The sequence below is a fragment of the Pteronotus mesoamericanus genome, unplaced genomic scaffold (genome assembly GCF_021234165.1).
Source record: "Pteronotus mesoamericanus isolate MK-2021 breed Mesoamerican mustached bat unplaced genomic scaffold, CSHL_Meso_final scaffold_54, whole genome shotgun sequence".
Lineage (NCBI taxonomy): Eukaryota > Metazoa > Chordata > Mammalia > Chiroptera > Mormoopidae > Pteronotus > Pteronotus mesoamericanus.
This window is the reverse complement of record NW_026555321.1, coordinates 12741866-12764493: the sequence shown is the minus strand read 5'-3', so window position 1 is coordinate 12764493 and position 22628 is coordinate 12741866. Positions and strand designations below refer to the sequence as shown.

Below are 22628 nucleotides of genomic sequence, written 5' to 3'. Positions count from 1 at the left end.
CAAAAGGCAGAAGGACCTTCGTGTTGCCATGGAGGGCGAAGAGTGTGGCTTAGCCTGGGTGAACTTTACAGGCCAATGCGAAGTTTTCCCATCTTGGGTGCATGTGGGCACCACGCGTCCGAGTTTTGTTTCGTGTGTCAACAGGGTCAGTGCCGGTAGCCACTCTGCGAAAGCTTTGAGGCAAGTGTGACGCCAAACGCTGCAGTGGATGGGGGTAAACCGCCCGCGCCTGCTAGGTCTTAGGGCAACTCCCACCCCCAGCCAGCATGTCCCTTTAATGCGGGTGCCAGTCAAGGTCCCCGTGTCCCCTCCCTCAAACCGCCCCGTCAACCTCTGTTTCCCTCACTTCTCTGGGTCTCTGCGGTTCCTTTAACTTGGTACGCCCCTCGCTCACCCTCACCGCTGCCTCCTCACGGGACTCAGCTGTCACTTTACTTTTCCAAGCCGCCTTCCCCACCCCCTCCTCGCCTGGCCCGCAGGGCTGCCCGCCTGCGCGCGCGCCCGCCCCCGCCCCCTTTCGGTGGCGCGCGGGGAGGAGGAGGGGCGGGGCGGAGGCGCGCCGCGCGGCACAGGCGACGTGGGGCTCGCGCTCTCGCGGTCTCTCCCGGGCTGGCGCGGGGCACGCGCACTCGCGGGCGCGCGCGCGGACGGCCGGGCGGCGGCAGTGGCTCACACGGAGGCGGTGGCTTCACTTTCCAGGACTCAGGGGCGTCCACAACAGCAGCCGCGGGCAGCAGCCTTGGGAGCCGGAGCTGGAACGGCGGGGGGCGGCAGCGGCGGCGCTAAGGGTGAGTCCGGGTGGGCACGAGCGCGGCAGGGACAGGCGTGGCCGGGCGGTCCGATGCGTGGTGCGTGGTCTGGCTTTCGGTGACTAGACGGGCTGCGGGGACACCCAGTACTTGGGGCCTCCCCGGTCCTCCTCCTTCCACCCCCGCCTCCGCAGCCCTCCTTCCCAGCGCTTGGGCAAGAGCCCACGACCTGCGCAGACGCCCCTGCTTCAGGTATTCTCCCCGGCAGCGTCGGTGCCCCCCACCCTGCCCTCGGGCGTCCTCTCTTGCAGGCGACCCCCAACCTCCCCTCCACGTCGCAGGTCTCCCCTTACACTGCTGGTGCCCTAGTTCCTTCCCTCCTTGCTCCCCCGCGTGCCCCATTCCCTGTGCCCCCTCCCTCGAGCCTCCTGCCCCGGTTTCTCGCCCTTTCCACCCCTCCCCCCTCCTTCCCATGCACCCCCCCCTGCCTCTTCCCTCCCTGCCCGTCTTCCACTCCCTTCTGTTCTTAGTTCCCCATCCTTCGCCACCCTCCCAGCCCCTTCCCTCTCTTAGCTGCATCCTGGAACTAAGTCTTTGCAAAAGTACAGGATAAATGTCACGGCGGAAAGTGCCCGGCTTGATCTTTTGCTATTTTCCCTAATTGCATAATTGCTACACATGGTGTCTCTCCTGGTGAGTGCTGGGTCTGGCTCCCCTGCCTCCACTGATGCACCCCATGGCCCGCCCGGAGAAGACCTTGTGGGGTGTGTTTGTGTGTGCACTGGGGTGGAGTGTGTGTTGTATTGGTCTTTTGTGAAGCCTAGCGCTTGTCACACTTTGGAGCCGAAGCCCATTTTTTTCTCCGGTCTCTTCTCTGCAGCCCCCACTGGCCTGGTTGGAAACTGGATTCCCTCTGCGACCCCCACCCCCAACTTCTCCCCCTCTCTTCCCTCATAATGTTTTGATCCCTTTGCCCTTTACCATTTCTAATGAAGATAAAGCGGAGCTTCTTGTGGCTTTTTCCCCCCTTACGACCAACCAGAAATGTCCAATCCATCTTCCCTTAAGGAAATTAAGGCCGCTTTAGAAAGACATCATCCTGTGCTGGGTGGCTGTTAGACCTATTTGCATGTTTCCAAGATTCATCGTTTGTATTGTATATACTTGAGAGTCTGCTCAAATATTTTTATCCAAAAGTCCAAAAGGAAGGGCTTACGGTTTACCTTCAGATCCCCTAGCGCTTTAGAAAGATTTTAAGCTCTTAGTTGTTTTTTTTTTTAATTTAATTCCTAATTCTTTAACAAGTATGTTTTTGAATATGTGATAATTCAGTCTGGACCTTGGAATCTAAATATTTGTGTTTACTCAGACAGTTTGGATGCTCCCTGGAATATGGGCAGATGCTCATGATGGAGGGCTTTCATATAATGTCATACCCCAGCCTGTCTTCCCCAGCACATAGCACCTTTCTCAAAAATCAGGTGGTCCACAATTATTTCCTGTGTAAATATTTTTACACTTAAGTTAAAAGCTGGATATTGCTAGATGTTGTGCATATAATATAAATTATTTAGAAAAGTTTAGAAACGTGAGTAGGAAGACAAATAGAGGGATATCAAATCACAGAATTAAGTGTTTTCCTGTAAAGCTCCAATGAATACTTGTTTTTGCAGTTTTATATCATGAGATACAGTTATAAAGCTTATCTGGACAGTAATCCTGAATTTATGGAGTGAGTATAGTTGCTTTTATATTACCAGGAATACTTATAATCAAATTATTTCATTTTTATGGAACATGTGAGTTTCATTCAGTATATGTTGCTAATTTCCAGAATTGTAATTCCAACATTGAATACATATGTAGTAGAGGCTTAGGTAATTTGTTGAAGAATGAACAGTATCTAAACTCTTAATTTAACACATGTTTGAAGAAAGTCTACCTTGCTATTTTATGTTTAGAAACCAATGTTTACATTGAGTCCAAAGTAAAAATATAAATTGAACTATCTTAACATCTTTGAAACTATCATTGATGAGTAGCTCTGTGTATAACCCTGGGATTTAAATTTATCTTCCCTCTAGACAATTGGATCAAATTATTTAGGAATTAATCTTAAAGATAATTTTTAAATGATGCTTTAGAAGATAACATTTAAGGAGTTTTAATCCAGGAATTTTCACTTGTACTTTAGAAAAACACCAGCTTTATAGTTATAAGTATTTTTTCTTCATAAAAATTAGTTGCCACTTGAGTGGTACAATAATTTTTCCCCCAATAAAAATTTTTCCCCATGGTTTTTTCATCCAGCAGAAATTTGGTCCCTCTTGATATTGAAAAAGATATGAAAACTTCTTAAAAGTTTCTGCAGTGGTTATTAGTGACATCAGATGAATTTATTGGGTTGGCCAGAAAGTTCATGTATTTTTCTGTAGGATGATGGCTTTAGTAGTGCTTAGATGTGTTTAACTTCATTCAAAACAATTTTATTAGAATGTATTGGGACAGCTGTCATCAACATGCATTTAAAAAAATAAAAATTCATGAATTTTTGTGCGGCCATTTTAATATTGAAGGTAGAAGAAAATATGCAACATTTTTGGTGGATAATGCTTTGTTATTTCAAGAAAGGTAAAAATGCAACTGAAACACACACACACAATGGAGATTTGTGTATTGTATGGAGAAGGAACAGTGACTGATCAAACGTGTCCAAAGTGGTTTGCAAAGTTTCTTGGTACTGTTGACTTTTTGGCCAAATAATTCTTTGCTGTGGGGCTATCTTATGCATTGGAAAATGTTTAGCAGCAGTCCTGGCCTCTGCCCACTAGAAGCCAATAGCAGGAGATAACCGACATACTCAAAATTCCAAATTAATAAAGTTATTGCTGAAAATGAAAAACATGTCTTTTATTTTTTGGAAAAAACTGAACAGACTTTTTGGCCAACCCAGTACTATCCCTGGGTTAAGCTTTGGGTGAACTAAAGTATTTTAGGTCAAAAGTGGAAGTACTTTTTTTCTTTATTGTGAAACCGTAGGCATTATACATCTATTTGGGTATTTTTAAAATAGTATTTGTAATAGTTCTCTAGTTAGACTAATTTTAGTTCTCTGCTATTCTGGAACAGTTTATGAAATTTGGGTTTCAGTTTATAGCTCATATTATCACTGAATAGTCTTTTAAATAATTGTATACTCATGGCATTGTTAGGTAGTATGTAAATTCACATAAGTAAGAATATTAAGAATGTGTAGCTTTATAACTAATGAAATATACAGCTGAAACTATAGGCATAGTTTATTAAACTGATGCTCCAACTTTAGTAAAATATATTTCATTTAGTTTTCCATGTATTTTTCATGTAATGGATTGCTTCTGGTTTAAGATGTAGAATATGATTTTTCACTCATGTCACTTTTTTTTAAAAGATTGTTTGATTTTTAGAGTGGGGAAGGGAGGGAGAAAGAGAGGGAGAAACACATCAATGTGTGGTTGCCTCTTGCGCGCCCCCCATTGGGGACCTGGCCTGCAAACCAGGCATGTGCCCTGACTGGGAATCTGAACAGGCATTTTGGTTTGCAGTCTGGCGCTCAATCCACTGAGCCACACCAGCCAGGACACATTTCCTAAAATATTACCTGCAGCATTTTATTATATCCTAGGGCCTTTTCCTGAGAGTTGTTCTCTTTCTCACTCCCATGCACATCTGCTCTCTCTAAATACTCCTGTGTACAAACTTAGAAGGTTTTTAACTTCTGATACATTTTAACTGAAAGAAGTCAACTGAAAAAAAAATGTTGAGTCCAAGAATGCAAATTAAAATGAAATAAAAATTTTTTTTAAAAAAGCAAGAAATATGTTAGGACTGTTAGAGCTAGACATGAAACATACTGATAAAAGATTTCCGTTTTCTATTAAATGCTCATAAAAAATACCACAGCTGTGGAGACTGATGCTCTCCATTTACAGAATAGGTAGAAAAGCAGTGGATTTCCCTGTCAATTTCAGAGCTACTTGGGCAGACCTATTTTTGTTTGGCTTGGGGGAAGGGAACTATTGTGTTAAAAGGGTGTTGGTTGGTGTTATTTGTGCGATATCTCATTGAAAGCATTCAGTATTTTCGTTTGACTACCTCTCAGTGCCTCCTGAATTTTCCATTCTCTTACAGTGCTTTTTGGTTTATCTTATCATAAAAGTTTCAACCCAATAAAGGTCTGTATCATGAAACCCCTTTGACAGAGCAAGCTACAAGTTGAATTTTTGGTGATGATGAATTTTTGTCTTTGTCAACTAGGTACACTTTTGGACTAATTATAGTAAAAAACAGTGCTTTGAGTTTTCTTTATAATTATTGTTGATCATATCAGATATCATTTACTTCAAGTCCTAATATTTTTAAAGATTTATTTACTTTTAGAGAGGAGAAGGGAGGGAGAAAGGGAGAGAAACATCAATGTGTGGTTACCTCTTACGCGCCCCCTGCTGGGAACCTGGCCTGCAACCCAGGCATGTGCCCTAGACTGGGAATCCAATTGGCGACCCTTTGGTTCGTATTGAGTAATCCACTGAGCCATACCGGTCAGGGCTCAAGTCCTAATTTGATTAAGAGAAATAATAGTGCCTTTTTCAAAAGGAACTTATTCCATTTATCTGCGATTTTTAAAGGTATGTTTTTGTTGTTAGTGTCATTTTTTATAGGTAGGTAGTTCAATTTTTTTTAAGAAGAGGTGCCTGAGAATATAGCTCAAAGTGGTTTTTAACTGAAAGTAACATGGTGAGCACAAGGCCCTTTAGAGTCTAGACATCAGCTTTGTCAGTTTGGTTTTGGATTTGTTGGCACACTCTAAGCTAGTTGGATCCTTTTTTAAAGATTTTATTTATTTTTTAGAGGGGGGAAGGGAGCAAGAAAGAGGGAGAGAAACATCAGTGTGTGGTTGCCTCTTGCGCGCCCCCTGCTGGGGACCTGGCCCTCAACCCAGGCTTGTGCCCTGACTGGGAATCTGAACCAGCAACCCTTTGGTTTGCAGGCCTGCACTCAGTCTGCTGAGCCACACCAGCCAGGATAAGCTAGTTGGATCTTAAGGGATGTATTTACAGTAGTGAAATTCAGAAATTGATTATGATAGAATGACAGATGAGATGGGATATTCTTTTTCAGTTACTGCATTCTTTTATGTCTGCTATCTAGTTTATAACAGCTACCTAGGTATCAAGGTATTGAGGAAATTGAGTTGGTAATCAGCTGTTTGGGGAGCATGAACTCAGAGCAAAGGGAATTTGAAAGCCTTGAGGGATATTTCATTCAGACTGTGGGGAAAAAAAGAATCCTTCTGTGTCTCAATACAATCTCCATCTCTTGTGAAACATGGTTCCTTGGTATTTTGCTGGATCAATGCTGACACCATCATACAGTTCAGTTTTTATTTAGAACGTGCAGGCCTGTGTTCTGTGATCACAAAGGTTACTGAAAACAATCGATTAGCTGAGAGGATTTTTAACCTTAGCCCAGTTCTGGGCATGTGTTTATTGTATGTGGATGGAAAAGTGTCCCTCATTTTACTCTTCCCGTGGCTGTTTTTTACTAACCGGTTATCATTTAGCAGGTTGGCTTACCTTCTAGACCAAATTTCTCATGCTTGTGGGACCAAAGGGACTACCACAGAGCCTAGTGGAGAGTAGGTCCCTTCTCTCTCCTTGTTTCTCTTTTTTAAAGTAGCAGCTTTATTATTTGTAATTCACATACTGTAAAATTCACCCTTTTAAAGTGTATAACTCAGTGGTTTATGGAATATGTACATTTGTGCAACATCAACATTATTTTATATCCGAACATTTTCACCACCTCAAAAGGAAGCTTTGTACCTATTGGAAGTTCTTCCTCTTACTTCCTCCCTCTTAGGCCCTGGTAACCACTTACCAACTTTCCTGTCTCTGTGGATTTGCCTATTCTGAGCATTCATATAAATGGAATCATACAGTTTATGGTTCTTTGTGACTGGCTTCGTTCACTTAGTGTAATGTTTCCAAAGTTCATCCATGTTGTATTATGTAGGTACTATACTTTATTCCCTTATATGGCTGAATAGTATTTATTTGTGTGGCTATTCCATATTTGGTTTATTCATTCATCGGTTAGTAGACATTGGAGTTGTTTCCCTCCCTCTTTTTTTTTTTTTTTTGGCTCTATGCATAATGTTGCTGTGAACATTTTGTGTATGTCTTTTACATGTTTTCATTTCTCAGTACATTTGAATGGGTGAAAGGTTTTGTTAATTCCCAAAGCTGTTCTGTAAATCACCAACTTATTTTTTATCAGCCTTACTTGCTCTATTTTGAGGCTCATTTCCTTTCCATTTTTGAGGTACATTCTTCTAGTCCTCCCATATCTGAATAAATGCTTTTTGCTTCTTTAAACTAGGATCTAAAATGTCCACGGAGGCCCAGAGAGTTGATGACAGCCCCAGCACAAGCGGAGGAAGTTCTGATGGAGACCAGCGTGAAAGCGTTCAGCAGGAGCCGGAAAGAGGGCAGGTTCAGCCCAAGAAAAAAGAGGGGAAAATATCCAGCAAAACAGCTGCTAAATTGTCAACTAGTGCTAAAAGGTACCTTGGTTATTGTAATCTTTTTATTTTTAGTATCAATTTATTGTCTAAAGTTCTGTCTTTCTGGTGCGGTTAATCTTTTTTGGAGGGCGGGAGGGGGGTGTGGACTGTGAAGCTCATGAATTTTTCCTCCTCAAGATTATTTCTTTTACATAGTGGTAATTGTAGGCAGTGTGAACTTTTTTTGTATTTAAAGTCAGTTAAACAGCATGGCAGATTAATAAAATATATATTCATAGTGTGTTTGTGTGTGAGCACAAACAGGAAAATATATATAAAAGTGTGATGGTTTGATTTATAATTACTTGACCATAAATATTTTATTCTGTTTAGTAATACAGAATAGAGAGTAGGAATCTATTAAAATAGTTACTGAATGACAGTATATTTTATACTTCTCCCTGTTAGTAAAGTAAGAAATGCCAGAGTTCAGAACAACTGCATCTTGGTGTCATTGTGTTTGGCAGCGGGTCAGTCTTGATACAGATTTTCTTTTTCTCTAGAAGATAGATATATCTGGAAGGTAGATATTTGAATGCTTCTCTGTTGCTTAAGATCATTGGCATGTCACTGGACTCAGCAGAGGGAACCTGCTTTAATACTGTTACATTATCAAATAGCTCTTGGAAAACAGTTTAAAGGAAAATTAAACTTAGGAGAGACCTGATCCTGTGATTTAATATTGTTTTGTTTTAATACCTTTTGATATTAAAAAGAAAGTATAAATAAAAGCAACTTGTGAATATTAGGCATTGCGGATTGTCTGAATGCTTAATGATAGCTTTCAAGTTTATCGAAGAGTAGCAGGGATGTCTAGCCTGCGGCCTGTGTGCAGGCAAGGATGGCTGTGAATGTGGCCCAACACAAAATCGTGAATTTACTTAAAAATTTACACCATTTTTTTGTGATTATGTGTTGTGGTGTATTTAACATGTGGCCCAAGACAACTCTTCTTCTTCCTGTGTGGCACAGAGGCGCTAAATGGTTGGACATTCCTGGTAGCGGGAATTCTTTCCCAAAGATCAAAACCATTATGGTCTAGTAGACTTTATTTTCTTCTGGCCTAGTCAGTCCTCAGGATTGGGAAGCACCTTCTCAGGACCCCTGGTGGGACATGAGTCATTAGGGAGAGATGTCGGAGTGATGATGAGTGGTCAGCAACCCAGACCCAGGGACCAAGGTAGTCAGTTTCCCCTTTCCAGAATAGTGTTGCTGATTCCTGACCTCTATGGAAGGAATTGTGTGAAAGTCAGCCTTGAACTTTAAACCCTTAAACCTCTTGCTAGTGCTGGGGAAAGGGTTCAGTTTGTTTTTGCTATCACATCGCAAGTTCAGAGATCTTCAGTTGGCTGACCCTACCCCTCTGCTCCCTGGCCACAACACAAATGATTTGCTGGTGGGAAATGGGGGGTAAAATTAGGAGGGATTAGAAAAGTGGTAAGGGGGAAAATATGACACTCAGATGAGAGAAAGGAGTTTGGTAAGGGGTTTGGAAAGGAGAATATTCAAGCACAGATTGTGGCCCTATGTAAGGGAGGAAACTAATTCAGTCTTCATATGATAGTGAGGGTTTTCACAGGGCCTATTCAGCTTGGTAGAACAGGGAGAGGATGGGCTAATCGGCTCTGAGGGATGTAGGAGCTGGAGAGCGCTTCTGCCAGGCCGGCACTCTGCTCGCCATGACTGCTGATAGCAAAGACCCCATCTGTGTGTGTGAGGCCCTGCCTTTTCTGTTGGCTGACAGCACGGCCATTAAATACCTCAAAATCATATTTCTTGGGTTATGTAACAAAGATCAATTACTGCTTATGAAAGAGTGCAAACTGTATAATGTGTGAAAATGAAGATAACAAATTTTTTCAAGTATTTACATGGGTTATCTTTTACTTCATTTCATTATAGTGTGTACAAAATGTAGGTTATATATTCAAACCTTCTCCCCTGCCCCCCTTTCAATAGGGGATAAAACCTAATTTTGAGATGGTGTATGTGTGCCTGATTGTCACATAATAGAAATTAATATTGCATTGGTGAAAGTAAGAATACTTTTTAAGTTGCTTTCTTGCTGAAGGCAAATTGGTAGATTCCATTGAATGAATGAATTCCATTCGCAAATTCATTCTTGTGAATCAGTGATTTTCAATTTGTGATTCATGACCTTCCTCTAGGTGTTCTCTGGGTGGTTTATTGGTGACAGTGATTTGGTCATTTATCATTTGTTTTAAATATAAAAATGCTGCTTCACTGTTAAGTAAGAAAAATAAATTAAAGCTTAATTTTTCTCCTGTCCTTTCCCCCAATTTAGTTGATAGGAAAGTCATTACTGTTTTTTTTTCCATCTCTGCTTAAGTTCTAAGAACTGACAAAGAAATTGGGAATCATGAGGATAGGGTCCTACATTTTTGTAATTCACCATTATGTTTACAGTGAATAGTACATAGTAGGGTCACAATATTTATTTACTGGTTGTCTTAGACTTTTGAATTTATCATAGGGATTGGAGCTTCCATGGATAGTAGGATCTGGGTCCTAATGTGGTCAGAAAATTAAAAGAGGTCATTTCAAAGTAAAATTCTAATTCATACTTTATTACTGATAATTGATTTTTATACAGATGAGACTTCTTTTCCAATTCGTGTAATTTTATGGGAAACAGGTAAGAGAGGCTGTACAGAACTTGGACTCTAGAGCTAGGATCTGGGTTTATGTCTAGGTACTAGGAGTTAGCATCCCTGTGATTGTAGATACGTAATTTGACATTTCTGTGCCTCTGTTTTTTTCTTCTGTAAAATGGACATAATAATAGTATCATCTTCACAAGGCTTTTGTGAGGACTGAATGTGATGAAGCATTTATTTAGCACATATTAATATGTCACACACACTGATGCTGTCATTTATAGATTTTGTGCCAGTTAAAGTCTATAATAACATTTTTCAAGACTATTTAATAAACTTTAGGAAAATGAAGTATATATTAACCTCTGAGGATGTAATGCTGCTGTTAAACTAGAAATACTCAGATGCTGTAATTATATACATTCTCTAATAACTCCAAAGTACTTTGCACAGAGGTGCTCAATTGCATGAAATTTACTGTAATTGTAAAATTAATAATTTTGTGTAGCACTCTGGCTGGTGTGACTCAGTGGATTGAGTGCCAGCCTGCGAACCGAAAGGTCGCCGGTCAATTCCCAGTCAGGGCATGTGCCTGGGTTGTGAGCCAGGTCCCCAGTTGGGGGCATGTGAGAGGCAACCTATTATGTGTCTCTCGCACATCAATGTTTTTCTCCCTTGCTCTCCCTCCCTTCCCCTCTCTCTAAAAACAAATAAAATCTTTTTAAAAAAATGGTGTAGAAACATGGCTGTATCACTCTTGTTGTATTTGCAAGTGTGTAGTTGGACTATTTCTGCAGTGACAAATTTTGATGATATTAAATTGACTAATCAATTCCATAAGACATCTGTTTTAAGCTCTTCATTGTATTGTACTGCCTCTTTCACCTGCTGACACATCTGTAAATGTGAATTTTAAATCACATTTGTTTCAAATTAACTTTTTTCAGAGTAAGGATTGTGATTTTATTGGACACAATATAATATTGTTATAGAAATGATACTTGGTTTTAGATTCTATTTAAATTCTAGTTAGGTTGAAAGGTGGATTCTAGTGTATTTCATTGTGAACTTTGTTATATGGGGTGATTTAAGTTTGTTTTCCACGTGAGAGTGAAGTAGTACTCTTTATAGATAATCTGATCTAAATTTGTTTTCCACATAAGAATAAAGGAGTACTCTTTTAGATAATATTTTGTGATTATTGTGTTTTCTTGATTCTAAATGTACATTTAAAAAACTTTTTAATGTTTCTGAAGTCAGGGTGCATCTTACAGTTTATGTGCACAATCATTTAATTGAGAGTGTCTTAAAAAAAATCAGTGGTCTCTTAGAATCACAGATACATAGCACAGGTGACCCCTGAACAGCATGGGTTTGAACTGCCTGAGTCTACTTATATGTGGATTTTTTTTTCAATAAATGGTGTACTGTTTTTGTTTCACAGTTGGGAGTCGCAGATGTGGAAGGTCAATTGCATGCATTGATCTACGCCATTTTATATAGAGACTTGAACATGCACAGATTTTGATATGTGAGAGGTGATCCTGGAACCAGTTCCCTGCCGATACTGAGTGAGGGTAGTTAAGTTTTGGGGGCATCAAAAGTTACACGTGGATATACGACTGTGAGGTGGTTGGTGCCCCTAACCACAGTGTTGTTCCGAGGTCAACTATTTATACAGTAGTTCCCTCTTGTATGGATTTTTTCTTTGTGCAGTTTCAGTTACATTCAACCACAACCTGAAAATACTACATGGAAAATTTCAGAAATAATTAAAAAGTTTTAAATTGCACACTGTTCTGAGTAGAATAATGAAATCTCACTTCTATTTGGGACATTAATCATCCTTTTGTTCAGCATATCTACGCTGTATACCTGTATACGCAACCTGCCCGTGGGTCACTTAAGCCATCTAGGTTACCAGATCGACTATCCATGGTATCGCAGTGCTTGTGCTCAAGTAATCCTTACTTTACTTCATAATGGTCCCAAAATGCAAGAGTAGTGATGCTGGCAATTTGGATATGCCAAAGAGAAGCTATAAAGTGTTGCTAGAAGTGAAAAGGTGAAAGGTTTCAACTTTAGAAAAAAATCATGTGCTGACGTTGTTAAGATCTGTGATAAGAGCTAATCTACCTGTGAAGTTGCCCAATTTATAAATTAAATTTTGTCATAGATATATATGTTTAGGAAAAAACTTAGTACATATAAAGTTCAGAACTGATGTTTCAGGCATCCGCTGGGGGTCTTAGACCCATCCCCTGTCTGTGGATAATTGGGGAGAGAGGTCTGCTGTGTCACCATTAAGAATTAAACTCTAGGCTTATTATTTGCAAAGGCTCTGTGTTTTCTAGGTTAATTCAGAGGCTACCATGAGGTGTAAAAAATTTTAGGAAGTAGTTGCATGATGTTTTCTTCTTGAGAGTAAGTTCATTTTGGAAATTTTAACCATTTGATTCAATTGGTTAGAAAGAGATTCTCAAGTGACTGCAGGATGCAGTCCTTAGGGAATACAGAGTCATCCAGGTGGGATGAAGGTCCCCCCCCCCATTGTTTGTTTTCAAAGTAACTGCCAAGAAGACGCCTTTGTAAATTCCCATGTTCCTATATTCATGTGTTGCCAAGAAGACGCCTTTGTAAATTCCCATGTTCCTATATTCATGTTCTACCTGCCTCTGAATGAGTTATTGAACTGTCTTTTTTTAAAAAAGATTTTTTAAATTTATTTTTAGAGAGAGAGAAAGGGAAGAAGAGAAACTTTGATCTGTTGCCTCTCCTATGCTCCCCAACCAGGGACCAAACCCATAACCCAGGCATGTGCCCTGACTGGGAATTGAACCTGTGACTCTTCTCTTTGTAGAACACCACTCAACCAATGAGCCACGCAAGTCAGGACAATTGATTTTTCTTTAACCTAAAATATGTGTGTGTGTTTTAAACATGTCACTACGTATATACTGCTTCATTTTCTGAACTGTTATTCTAAAGTTGGTGCTAAAATGAGTGCTTCATAATTGTCTGTTTTGTATAATATTGCTACTATATTCTTCAGTTAAGTCTCAATGAATCATGATTGTTATTAGCCCCTCTCTCCCCCCAAATTTCTTTTTAGTAAATGACAGTCACAGAAAGTACTCTTACCATTTCTGGAACAGCTAAGGTATTTTGTGAAGTCTTAGACACTAAAATTAGTCTGTATTTTGCTTCTGACTGATTCTAGAAACCTATGTGCAGTTGCTGAATTCTGTAGCATCATAACCATAGAAGTGGCACTGTCAGGCAGATATTGGAAATGTAGGCAATTGTCTAGTTGATTTATGTCTAGAGAAATAATTTTGTCTTAAAAGTTCTGATAAGAGAGAGGTCTTTTTGTTTGTTTGATTTAGCAAGATAATTGCCTTTCATCTTAGCAGCTTATAATAACTAGCCTTAGTTTTCTTATCTTTTTGTTAAAAGATTTTATTTTTAGATAGGGGAAGGAAGGGAGAAAGAGAGGGAGAGAAGCAGCAGTGTGTGGTTGCCTCTTGTGCACCCCCTGCTGGAGACCTGGCCTGCGACCCAGGCATGTACCCTAGACTAGGAATCCAACCAGCGACACTTCGGTTTGCAGTCCCGTACTCAATCCATTTGAGCCACACCAGCCAGGGCAGTTCCCTTATCTTTTAAATGGGCTGATAAACCAGTAATACTTAGAGAATTCTGTGAAATTTGTGTAATTCACTCTAAATAGTCATGGTAAGTGTGAATTACTGATACTTTTTCATTCTCCCTCACCCTAAGGGACAGTGCCTGAAATAGTTACCTTTCTTACCCCACATGTCAAGACTGAGAAACTTAATATATACTATGATCACAGCTTTTGAGGGAGAAGTGAATTGCTGTCATTGAAAACAGCAGGACATCTTGCAACCGTTTAAATAGAAATTCTTAGTGTAATTTCTTTTTTGTCAAAGGAAATACAACCATTTTTAGGTATAATATATTGACTTATTGCTCAGAGTTGTCAAGTTTATCAGTAAATTGCTTTTTGTATTGAATAATTAGATTTGGAATTATGGAGGGTGGAGGGATTCAGGTTCCATAATAGAATTCTATGGCAGAAAATTGTGACATGGGTTTTTAAATCAAAAAGGATAGTGTAAGCATAAAGCAAGATGAGTTATTTGAAAAAAATCCAAAAGAAGTTCTTTTATGTTAGAAATTTTCTTTGACACTTTAAGCATGCTCTTGTGAATGCCTCTTCTTTTGTTCCCCTTAGTTTAAAAACAATTTTTAAAAGTTACTAATATTTCTGGAAACGAACATTACAGAGACATTTTTAATGGAAAGCAATAGATTTTGTCCAAACACCCTCCCTATCCCAACTTTATTCCCTGAAGCAAACTCTTTAGCTATCTCTGGGTTTAGTCCTTCGGTTAGTTTTGTGTAGAACTCCAAGTAATATATCTGTTTGTTGAATTGTTAACTTTAATATCTCTTGACTCCTTGCTATGAAATTTGAGGATGTAGCTTGTTTACCTGCTCTTCCTTCCTTCCTCCCTCCCAGTTAAAGACAGTCACTATTTCTTATTCCTTTAAATTTCAACAGTTTTTCTTGTTTCCCCTACTTTATAAAATAGGGATATTAATACCTTTGTTCTTTCTTCCATGTACTCACACCCATCCTCCATCCACTTTTAGCTGGTTTCTATCAGCTGCACTTAATTTTACATCTCCAAGGTTAGTAACAATTTACATTGTATAGTGCAACTACAAACCATCTTCTGTGCTTTATCTATTGTAAAAGACCAATACACTGTCTGAACATTTACAATAACTAAATATTCAGTGCCAGACTTAGGGGTCCCTGTTCGGGTACCAGATGAAGGGGGAGCGCTGTCCTGCAGAGTGCCCCCAGCTTCCGTGGATGAAGAAATCAACTGTACCAGGCACCACTTGCCTTCAGGAGAGGGGGTTGGTGATTCCCTCCAGTGGAGAATGCACGGAGCCCTTCTCTTGAAGTAGCTTTTATTGAGAACAATATGTGCAGCATTCTGTCCTATAAAATGAAGCATGCATGGTATACAGCATGCCTGCAAAGCTTATCAATGAATGTCTAAAGGCTATATTTACAGAAAACAGATAGAGACTATAGATAATAATGGAAGGAACACAGAGATTTGCCTCAGGTCAGGGTCTGGTAGACAAGGTGACACCTTTTCAGCTCTAAAACCTAGGAAAATAAACTCATCCTATGCTTGGGCCCCAAACACCAGTACTCGTTAACTCCAGGGCATTCTTAGCAAAGTCGGTTTCATAAGATTTAATGCATTCCTTTCCCAGGCCTAATTGCTCCTGAGAACCTGATCCAGAACAGGGCTACACCTGCCTCTAGTATTGTTTCAAGCCGGGCGGGAGGTGGGGGGGTAAGGTGGGTGGAGCAGAGCAGCCAAGAGATAAGGAGACGCCATGACAAAGCCAAGGGGTGAAGATCTTTTGACTCTTCTCCTTGTCCCCCAAGTTCTTCCCTGATGGCTCCTATGTGACTGTGCCCGTCTTAGGTTGCCTCTTGCATCGAGGGGTGTTACCCATCATTGACTAACCAACCATCCTCTGGGGCCATACAGGCTTATGTGAGGGAGGCAGGGGCTGCGTCCCTGCCAGGGAGATAGGTTTTGTCTCCTCAGTGGCTTATTTTCCCAAGGCCTCCTTTCTCAGCTACAGTCCTGGGGCCGTCTCGCCTCTTGGTGAGGCTACGGTCCCTGAAACCAGGCAGGATGGTTCCCAACACCAAACCAAAGAGGATGTTAGGATTTGATTTCATACAAGTCCAGTGGCATGATCTCTAGGCTGTACCCAATGAGTCATAACATTTAGGCAAAATATATCAAATCTCTCTTTTTTCCCTTAACATCTGTTACTTAAAATTATTTTACATTTTAGTTAGCTTCATATTTGGTCTCTGATTTGTCTTACAGAACATGTTTCTTTTCTGGGATTTCTGGTTGTCTGTCCTTTTTGTCCCCTTTGAGTAATATGTCTTTATTATCTATGCACTCTGCAGGCCCCTTGTTGGCCATCTCAACCTGTTTAAATTACACCATCCACTTTGTCTTCCAGAAATACATTGGATTTCTCATTCATTGGTGATCCCCCCCTCATTTTACTAGCTATTCCTTTTTCCACCAGTTGAGGTCCTGAAGGAGTGGGAGATGAATGTGTGTGCTCAGTTTGTTTTGTTTAACCTGGACTTACCCCTTTAAAGTGCCTGTTTGGAGACAAGGGGCGGGGGGAAAGGAAGGGAAGGGGAGAGTCAAGGAACATAGAGCAAGGACTCATGGACAAAACTAAAGGGGAAGAGCTGAGGGAGGGGGCAAGGGAAAGTGGTGGGGGGTAGCCAGAGACAAATGTATTTGAAAAAAATTAATTTTTTAAAAAAGTGCCTGTTTTATACTTGTTTGTGAAGTCCATAAAGGGTGTTCTCCTATATTAGATCTTTGAGACTTTTCTCATTTAATTGTGGGCAACATATGCTTTATATGTATATAAACACATCATAGATTGCACATTAGAAGGAAGTTATGTGTTTTAAAAATAAAAGAGATCATGGAATTTGTCCTAGTTAACTTCTTAATTTTATAGGACAGAAAATTGAGGCTGAGAGTGCAGGTTGAGCAGTCTTTTTACCCAAAAACTCTCCATGGCATGGCAGAATTAAAATGAAAGTTTTTTGGCTCCAAACTTAATAGTCTTGCTTTACTTTGTAGTGCCTTTCCAATCTTGAATCAATGACTTAGAGAAGTGAAAATTATATTGGTAGCATGCAGTCCCTTTAGGAGGTTGGTAGTGGTCCTTTTTGGAGAAATCACATCTCTTCTGGGTGGTCCCATTTGTGGTCTTGAAAAAGATGTAGCGGGGCAGGTGAAGAAGGAGGATGTGGGATGATAAACGGTGACTGACCGAGACTTCACTTGGGATGGGAAACACAATACAGTGTATAGATGGTGTGTTGTGGAATTGCACACCTGAAATCTGTATGATTTTGTTAACCAGGGTGACCCCAATAAATTCAGTAAAAAGGAGGAAAAAGGTGTAGAATGAAATTGAGAGCAAATGTTTTTGTTCACATTTTTAATTTTTAAGTTACTTTAGTCAGCCATCATCTATTTATTATCACAGTAATTACCAGAGAGCAGGCATCCAGCAGTAGTGAATCTCATTTAAAAACCAAGGCAAAGGAGAAGAAATGATTTTGAGAATTTTTTTTTGTATTTGGTTTAATAAAGCCTACATTTAATAATGCATGAGTGATAGTTAAGAGCTTGCGAAGTACAGTCTTAAAAAACAGTGTAGGACTTTAGCTTTTGTGTATGTATATAGGGGGTTAGGTACATTTAAAAATCAAAGTGGAAAACACAGGGCAAAATGAGGTTTTTAAAAAAAGTTCTTTTTTCTTTGCATGAAATTCATGCAATGACATTAAAATGATTATTTACATATTAATAAGGTAGTTCTGGCAGAAGGAATAGTGTCAAACTTGAAAGCCTCAACCTGTTCCTACCTCAGGGCTTCAGAGAGGAATACCAGATGTATTTTGATAGTAGTTCTAGGTGTTGGAATCGGATCCCGATAATCATTTCTTCAATTGATTGGATCAGTCAGGATGCTTGGATTCAGCTTAATCTGATCTTTTCATCCTAAATGGGAATGTTTTAGTACAAAACAGAAGTTGGAATGACCCATAAATAATGTGGCAGAAGTTCCCAGTTTAAACTAGAAATTTTGTTTATCAGTTCACTGGTTTAATGAGTTTTAATTTAAGTCACAGTCCTGCTTTCCCAGGCTGCTAATCCTTTTACCTTTTGTAGGTGCATTGTCAAAATTGTGGCAGAAATTCCTACTTTGTTGTTATTGTATATGATGATGTATATAGTACTAGTATTTCAAATTAAAAACATAGAAGTGAGAAATACTAGTATAAAAGTATAACATTTTAATGACTGTTAAGAGAGTGAAGACTATTTAACATAAATTCCTTTGTCTTTTTTTTTTTTTTTTTTTTTTAAGAATTCAGAAGGAACTTGCAGAAATTACGTTGGATCCTCCTCCCAACTGCAGGTAAGTACTTGTGGATTTTTATTTTCATCTTTTGAAGAAGTTCTAATTGAACGTTTGTTCTGATGTGCAACTCTTGTAGTCTGATTATTAGTAAAAATACTCCTGTGGTTTGCATTTAAATGATTGTGGAAGACAGTGGTGGTGGTTATTTCTGTGCATAAATGGACTATTTAGAAAGTATGTTTGTACTGGTAGACTGGAGTTGCCAAAATGAGAGTAATTCAGTAATAATAAGATAATGAAGTTATAGGGTAACAAAAACAATTATCTTTTAATAGAAGAGGTCTTGAGGCCTTAAATGATTTCTTTAATGATAGAATAATAGTGTGATTAAAATATTTGCTGTTTGATAATTACTCAATTGTTATCTTGTTGGAAATTGATTTTTTTTTTAAGTGCTGAAACATTAAACTGTTCTTCCTGGTTTACATTATTTCTTGTAGTCATTGGTTGTGACTATGTAAAAATGGGTGATTTGAGGCATTGATATTAAATTTAAAACACTTTCTCCTTTATGACCACATGTCATCAATTTTCTGGTTAGAGTTTACTTGTAGGAAGTACAAGTACTTGCCTGGAAATGATTAATGATATACAGGTACATAGAGGAAGAGGAAAAAAATAACCTTCAGCTTTATACTGTATCTTCAGTCTCATGCAGTAATTGGAAGATGACTGTTTAGCTATTTTAAGACATTTCTTTCCATTTTGATCTGACGTCTGTGTTGGAACCAGGCCATTATGGAGTTTTTATCGTTTAAATTGGTAGTCATGTGGACCGTAGGTGAGAGGATGATTACAGGAAAATGAGTCCAATATTGAGCGCACGTAGAATTTATTGTTTTGTCTGATTTCTGATTTTACTGATCTTGTCTTTATGTGAAAGTAAAGATAGCAGCTACAGATATTAACGAAAGTGAAAATTTTCTAGATGGTTATGTTGATAGTTGGCTAGTTGACAGCTGTTTTGTATAGGAGAAATTCTAATAACGTTTATTAGTTTGGTGGTGAATCTAATATATTTCTTTACATGAGAGTCATATACAGTATATAAGTGCAGTAATGTTCAAAGAATGTTTTACTTAAGTAGAACATGTTTCTTTGTAGGTAATACTGTTTAACAGTGAGACTTTTTGTCACTTAAGACTGTATTACATCAAAGCTGTTTCAGATGATAGATCATTGTTTAGACTTTTATGGCCAAGTCATGTAAATGGATTGATTTACAGAAGAACTCCAGTTTAAATTAAACCTAAAATTCCCTGTTTCTTATTATAGTATTTGCTTTAATTGTTTGAATCTTTTCTTTTTAATAAACTGTGTTTTACCATGTGTATTATTTTTGTAACCTTTTTACAAATAATGGATTACTGGTAAGTATGTGAACTTAACATATTTGCTTAAATTTTGGCAACAGATTATTGACAAAATAAACTAAGTTGTTTCAATGAGTGTGTTTAAGGCTTATTTTTGATAAATGAAACACATAAAATATCATGTGATGGTTAGACTGCAACTAGGCTATTGGGTATATAATTTTATAATCATTACTCTGATTTAGCCTTGACTTACTACAGATAATAATTTAACTTTGATTAAACCAACATATTGTAAACATGCCTGAAAACTTAAGTCTGAGGAAAGAGATTACGTAATGGTTATTACTTAAATAAAATAATTAAACCATGGTTCTATTTAAAGTAAAAAAGAAAAGTTTATAGTATCATCTAAAGTTCAGAGATTTACTTTTTCATTGAGCCTTAGTTAGAGATACCATTACTGGTTGCATAAGCTCTTTATAAGTAAAGAATTTTACATGTGATGCCACACATAATAAGCTCTTCAGACAGTTCCGGAAAGATACCTATTTTGTTGAATTTTCCCCTCTCCAGTTTTATTAAGAGATAATTAGCATATAGCATTGTAGAAAAGTACAGGCATACCATGAAGATATTGCTGGTTTGGTTTCAGACCACCATAATAAAGGACGTATTGCAGTAAAGCAAGTCGTAATCTTTTTGCCGGTGGAGGGTTGTGCCTTCAATTTGTTAAAACCACAACATATGTGAAGTCCAGGAAAGTGAAGACCTGTGAAATGCGGTATGCTTGTACCTGCTTTGATTAATTTATTTGCTTTTGGAAATTTGCAAGAAAATCTTTTTAATGGTATGAAGATTGGAGAAACAGTAAGTTTGCTTTGGAAATGAGGTTGAGGTCTATGGTGCAGTGGCTTTGGCTCCTTTTATTGATCCAGAGTAGTTGATTGTACTGGGTCAGGCAGAGATAAAGATCCTATCCACCACCTTCATACATGTGGTTCTCCTTTTTGGCAAGGGAAGGGTTCTCTATGTTGTTGCTGATTGGAAAGTGGTGATTAGTTCTGCATTCTCTATGTGTTTGTGCTTCTTAATATAGATGTGTTCCATGTGTTAAGTGGATTACTGTGGTTTTTGGATTGTTTGGTGTCAAATATTTGATTGTGGTTTATAGTGAATCCACCTATCTCTATTTCAGTGAGAATTTGGTTACTGTCTTCAGAAAAAGAAATCAGAGAGTAATTTTAGTTCAGTTTATTTTTGGCATAAAGTTTAACAGTTTTTTTGTGCTTGATTTTTTTTAAAGTTCTGTGCTGACTACACATCTGTCCAAATGTCTAATGAATTAAATTATAGAAATCTAGTAAATTAAAGCTATCTGCCTAATAGAAGGAATCAAATCCCATTCCCATAGTACTCCCTTTGTGTATTACCTTTCTCAGTAACACTTGCCTCTCCAAACCCTTCTGTTTGATTGCTTGGGTAGTTGTGAGCCTGCTGTCACAGATAAAGACTGTATGTGAGGGAACGTCTGTGGGTGTACCTGTTCAGGTAGTTGGAGTGGAGAAGAATTTTCATCAGTTGTCTCAGTGGGAGTGGGTGGGTTTTGCATTCCACGTAGAGTGTGTTTTATTTTTATTTTTTGGAACCTTAACAGACTTGTACAGCCCAGTTCTGTGTGCATTTCAGGTTAGAGAAGGGGCTTCTGAATTTTGGTACATGCCTTAAGTGATGTCTAGTTAACCAGTTCTTAGTATCACGTTGAAGGAACTAACTAGCCTATGTTTAAGTACTCCTGAAGTCTGTATTTGAACTTTTTGGGGACATAAAGTCTCCCTGAATTACATCACTCAGTGTAGATAGATAAGTTTTTATAAGGCATTTTTAGAGGAAGTTGTTCTAATGTAGTATTGTTTAGTTTTTTTTCATGTTTTGAATGAACCTAAGTATTATTCTAAAAGGGTATTCACAAAATACTTTGATAGTAAGTTGTATTTTTCTTATAGGAAAAACATGCCTGTATAATATAGTTTCATAATAAAAAAAAAACTTGGTTAAATGAGGAGCTTTTTTAAAATTACAGTATAGGAATTAATGTTTAAAAACCAAACTTTATGGTACATCTAAGAAAAAAGTTTCTGTTCATGAAATCATGGAGTCTGTAGAGCCATATGCATAGAAAATTATGCATACTTTGGGTGAAATTTGGTTGTATCCCTGAATATTTCCTATAAATAGTAGAATATATTTGCTTGGCCTCAGCTCTTATCATGGATAACATAATTGACCCATAAGATTTGCAAGGGCTCTCTTTTAAGGTCTCTGCAGATTAATAAATGCTTTTATACCACCAGCTGATTTGGACATGTAGACTTTTGGTTTGCATTGCTCACTGCTTCAGCGCTGCACACCAGCTTAGCTGGACTGAGTGGGTAAAATTCATGCTATACCTGTACAGAGCTCTAACAGGTAGAATTGCTGCCCCTTGTAAATGACTCTGTTGTGACTTTCAGGATTCTTTACAGATTGTTAAAAAGCACAGATCTTAAATCTGAATGTGCTAGTTAGTGTGTTCATTTGTATGTCCTTGGTGCTAGTGCAGAACTGACAGTTGGCTAGGAAAATTGCCAAGTTAAAATTTAAAAACTTTGCCATCCATGGATAGCATATTCCTCTGTATTAAAGAGAAACTAAATTCAAATTCTGATTTGATCTGATACTGTCCAATTTTGTATTAGCCTTGTGAGCATGGAAATGGGACAGAGATTCTTACTGCTTTTTGAAAGTAGAGACTACTGGTAAAATGATTTGTTTGGGTTTTGATTTTTTTTTTTTAATTTAGTAATCGAGCAAGCAAAATGAGGAAATACTAAAAAAGAGGATCTAGTTCAGTTATACTAGCATTTTTCACTTTTTATTGCTATGTTTCAGTGGTCTACATTCATTGAACACAGGCTCTGCTTTACTTTTACAAAAATTGTTACAGTTTTATTGAGATGTAAAGTGTAAAATTCAGTGACTTTTAGTGTATTTACAGAGTTGTATAACCATCACAATCAATTTTACAACATATTTATCACCCTCAGAAGATAGACCCTACCTTTTTTATAGAAGTTACTGCTTCCTCATTTCCTCCCAACTCTCCCACCACTCGTCGTAGGCAACCATTGCCTACTTTCTGTCTCTGTGGATTTGACTACTCTGGACATACTGTATAAATGGAATCATACGATCCGTGGTCTTC

General features: G+C 38.5%; 1 protein-coding gene across 1 annotated transcript in view; it reads left to right on the top strand.

Moving 5' to 3' along the window:
* The first annotated feature begins 633 nt into the window (after positions 1-633).
* UBE2E2 (ubiquitin conjugating enzyme E2 E2) overlaps positions 634-22628 on the top strand; it is a 258407-nt gene continuing 236412 nt past the window's right edge. The window contains exons 1-3 of the mRNA XM_054595232.1: positions 634-788; positions 7170-7353; positions 18018-18068. Of these exons, the coding sequence (XP_054451207.1) occupies positions 7178-7353; positions 18018-18068 (227 nt within the window). The 5' untranslated portion in view covers positions 634-788; positions 7170-7177. The remainder of the gene's footprint in view (positions 789-7169; positions 7354-18017; positions 18069-22628) is intronic.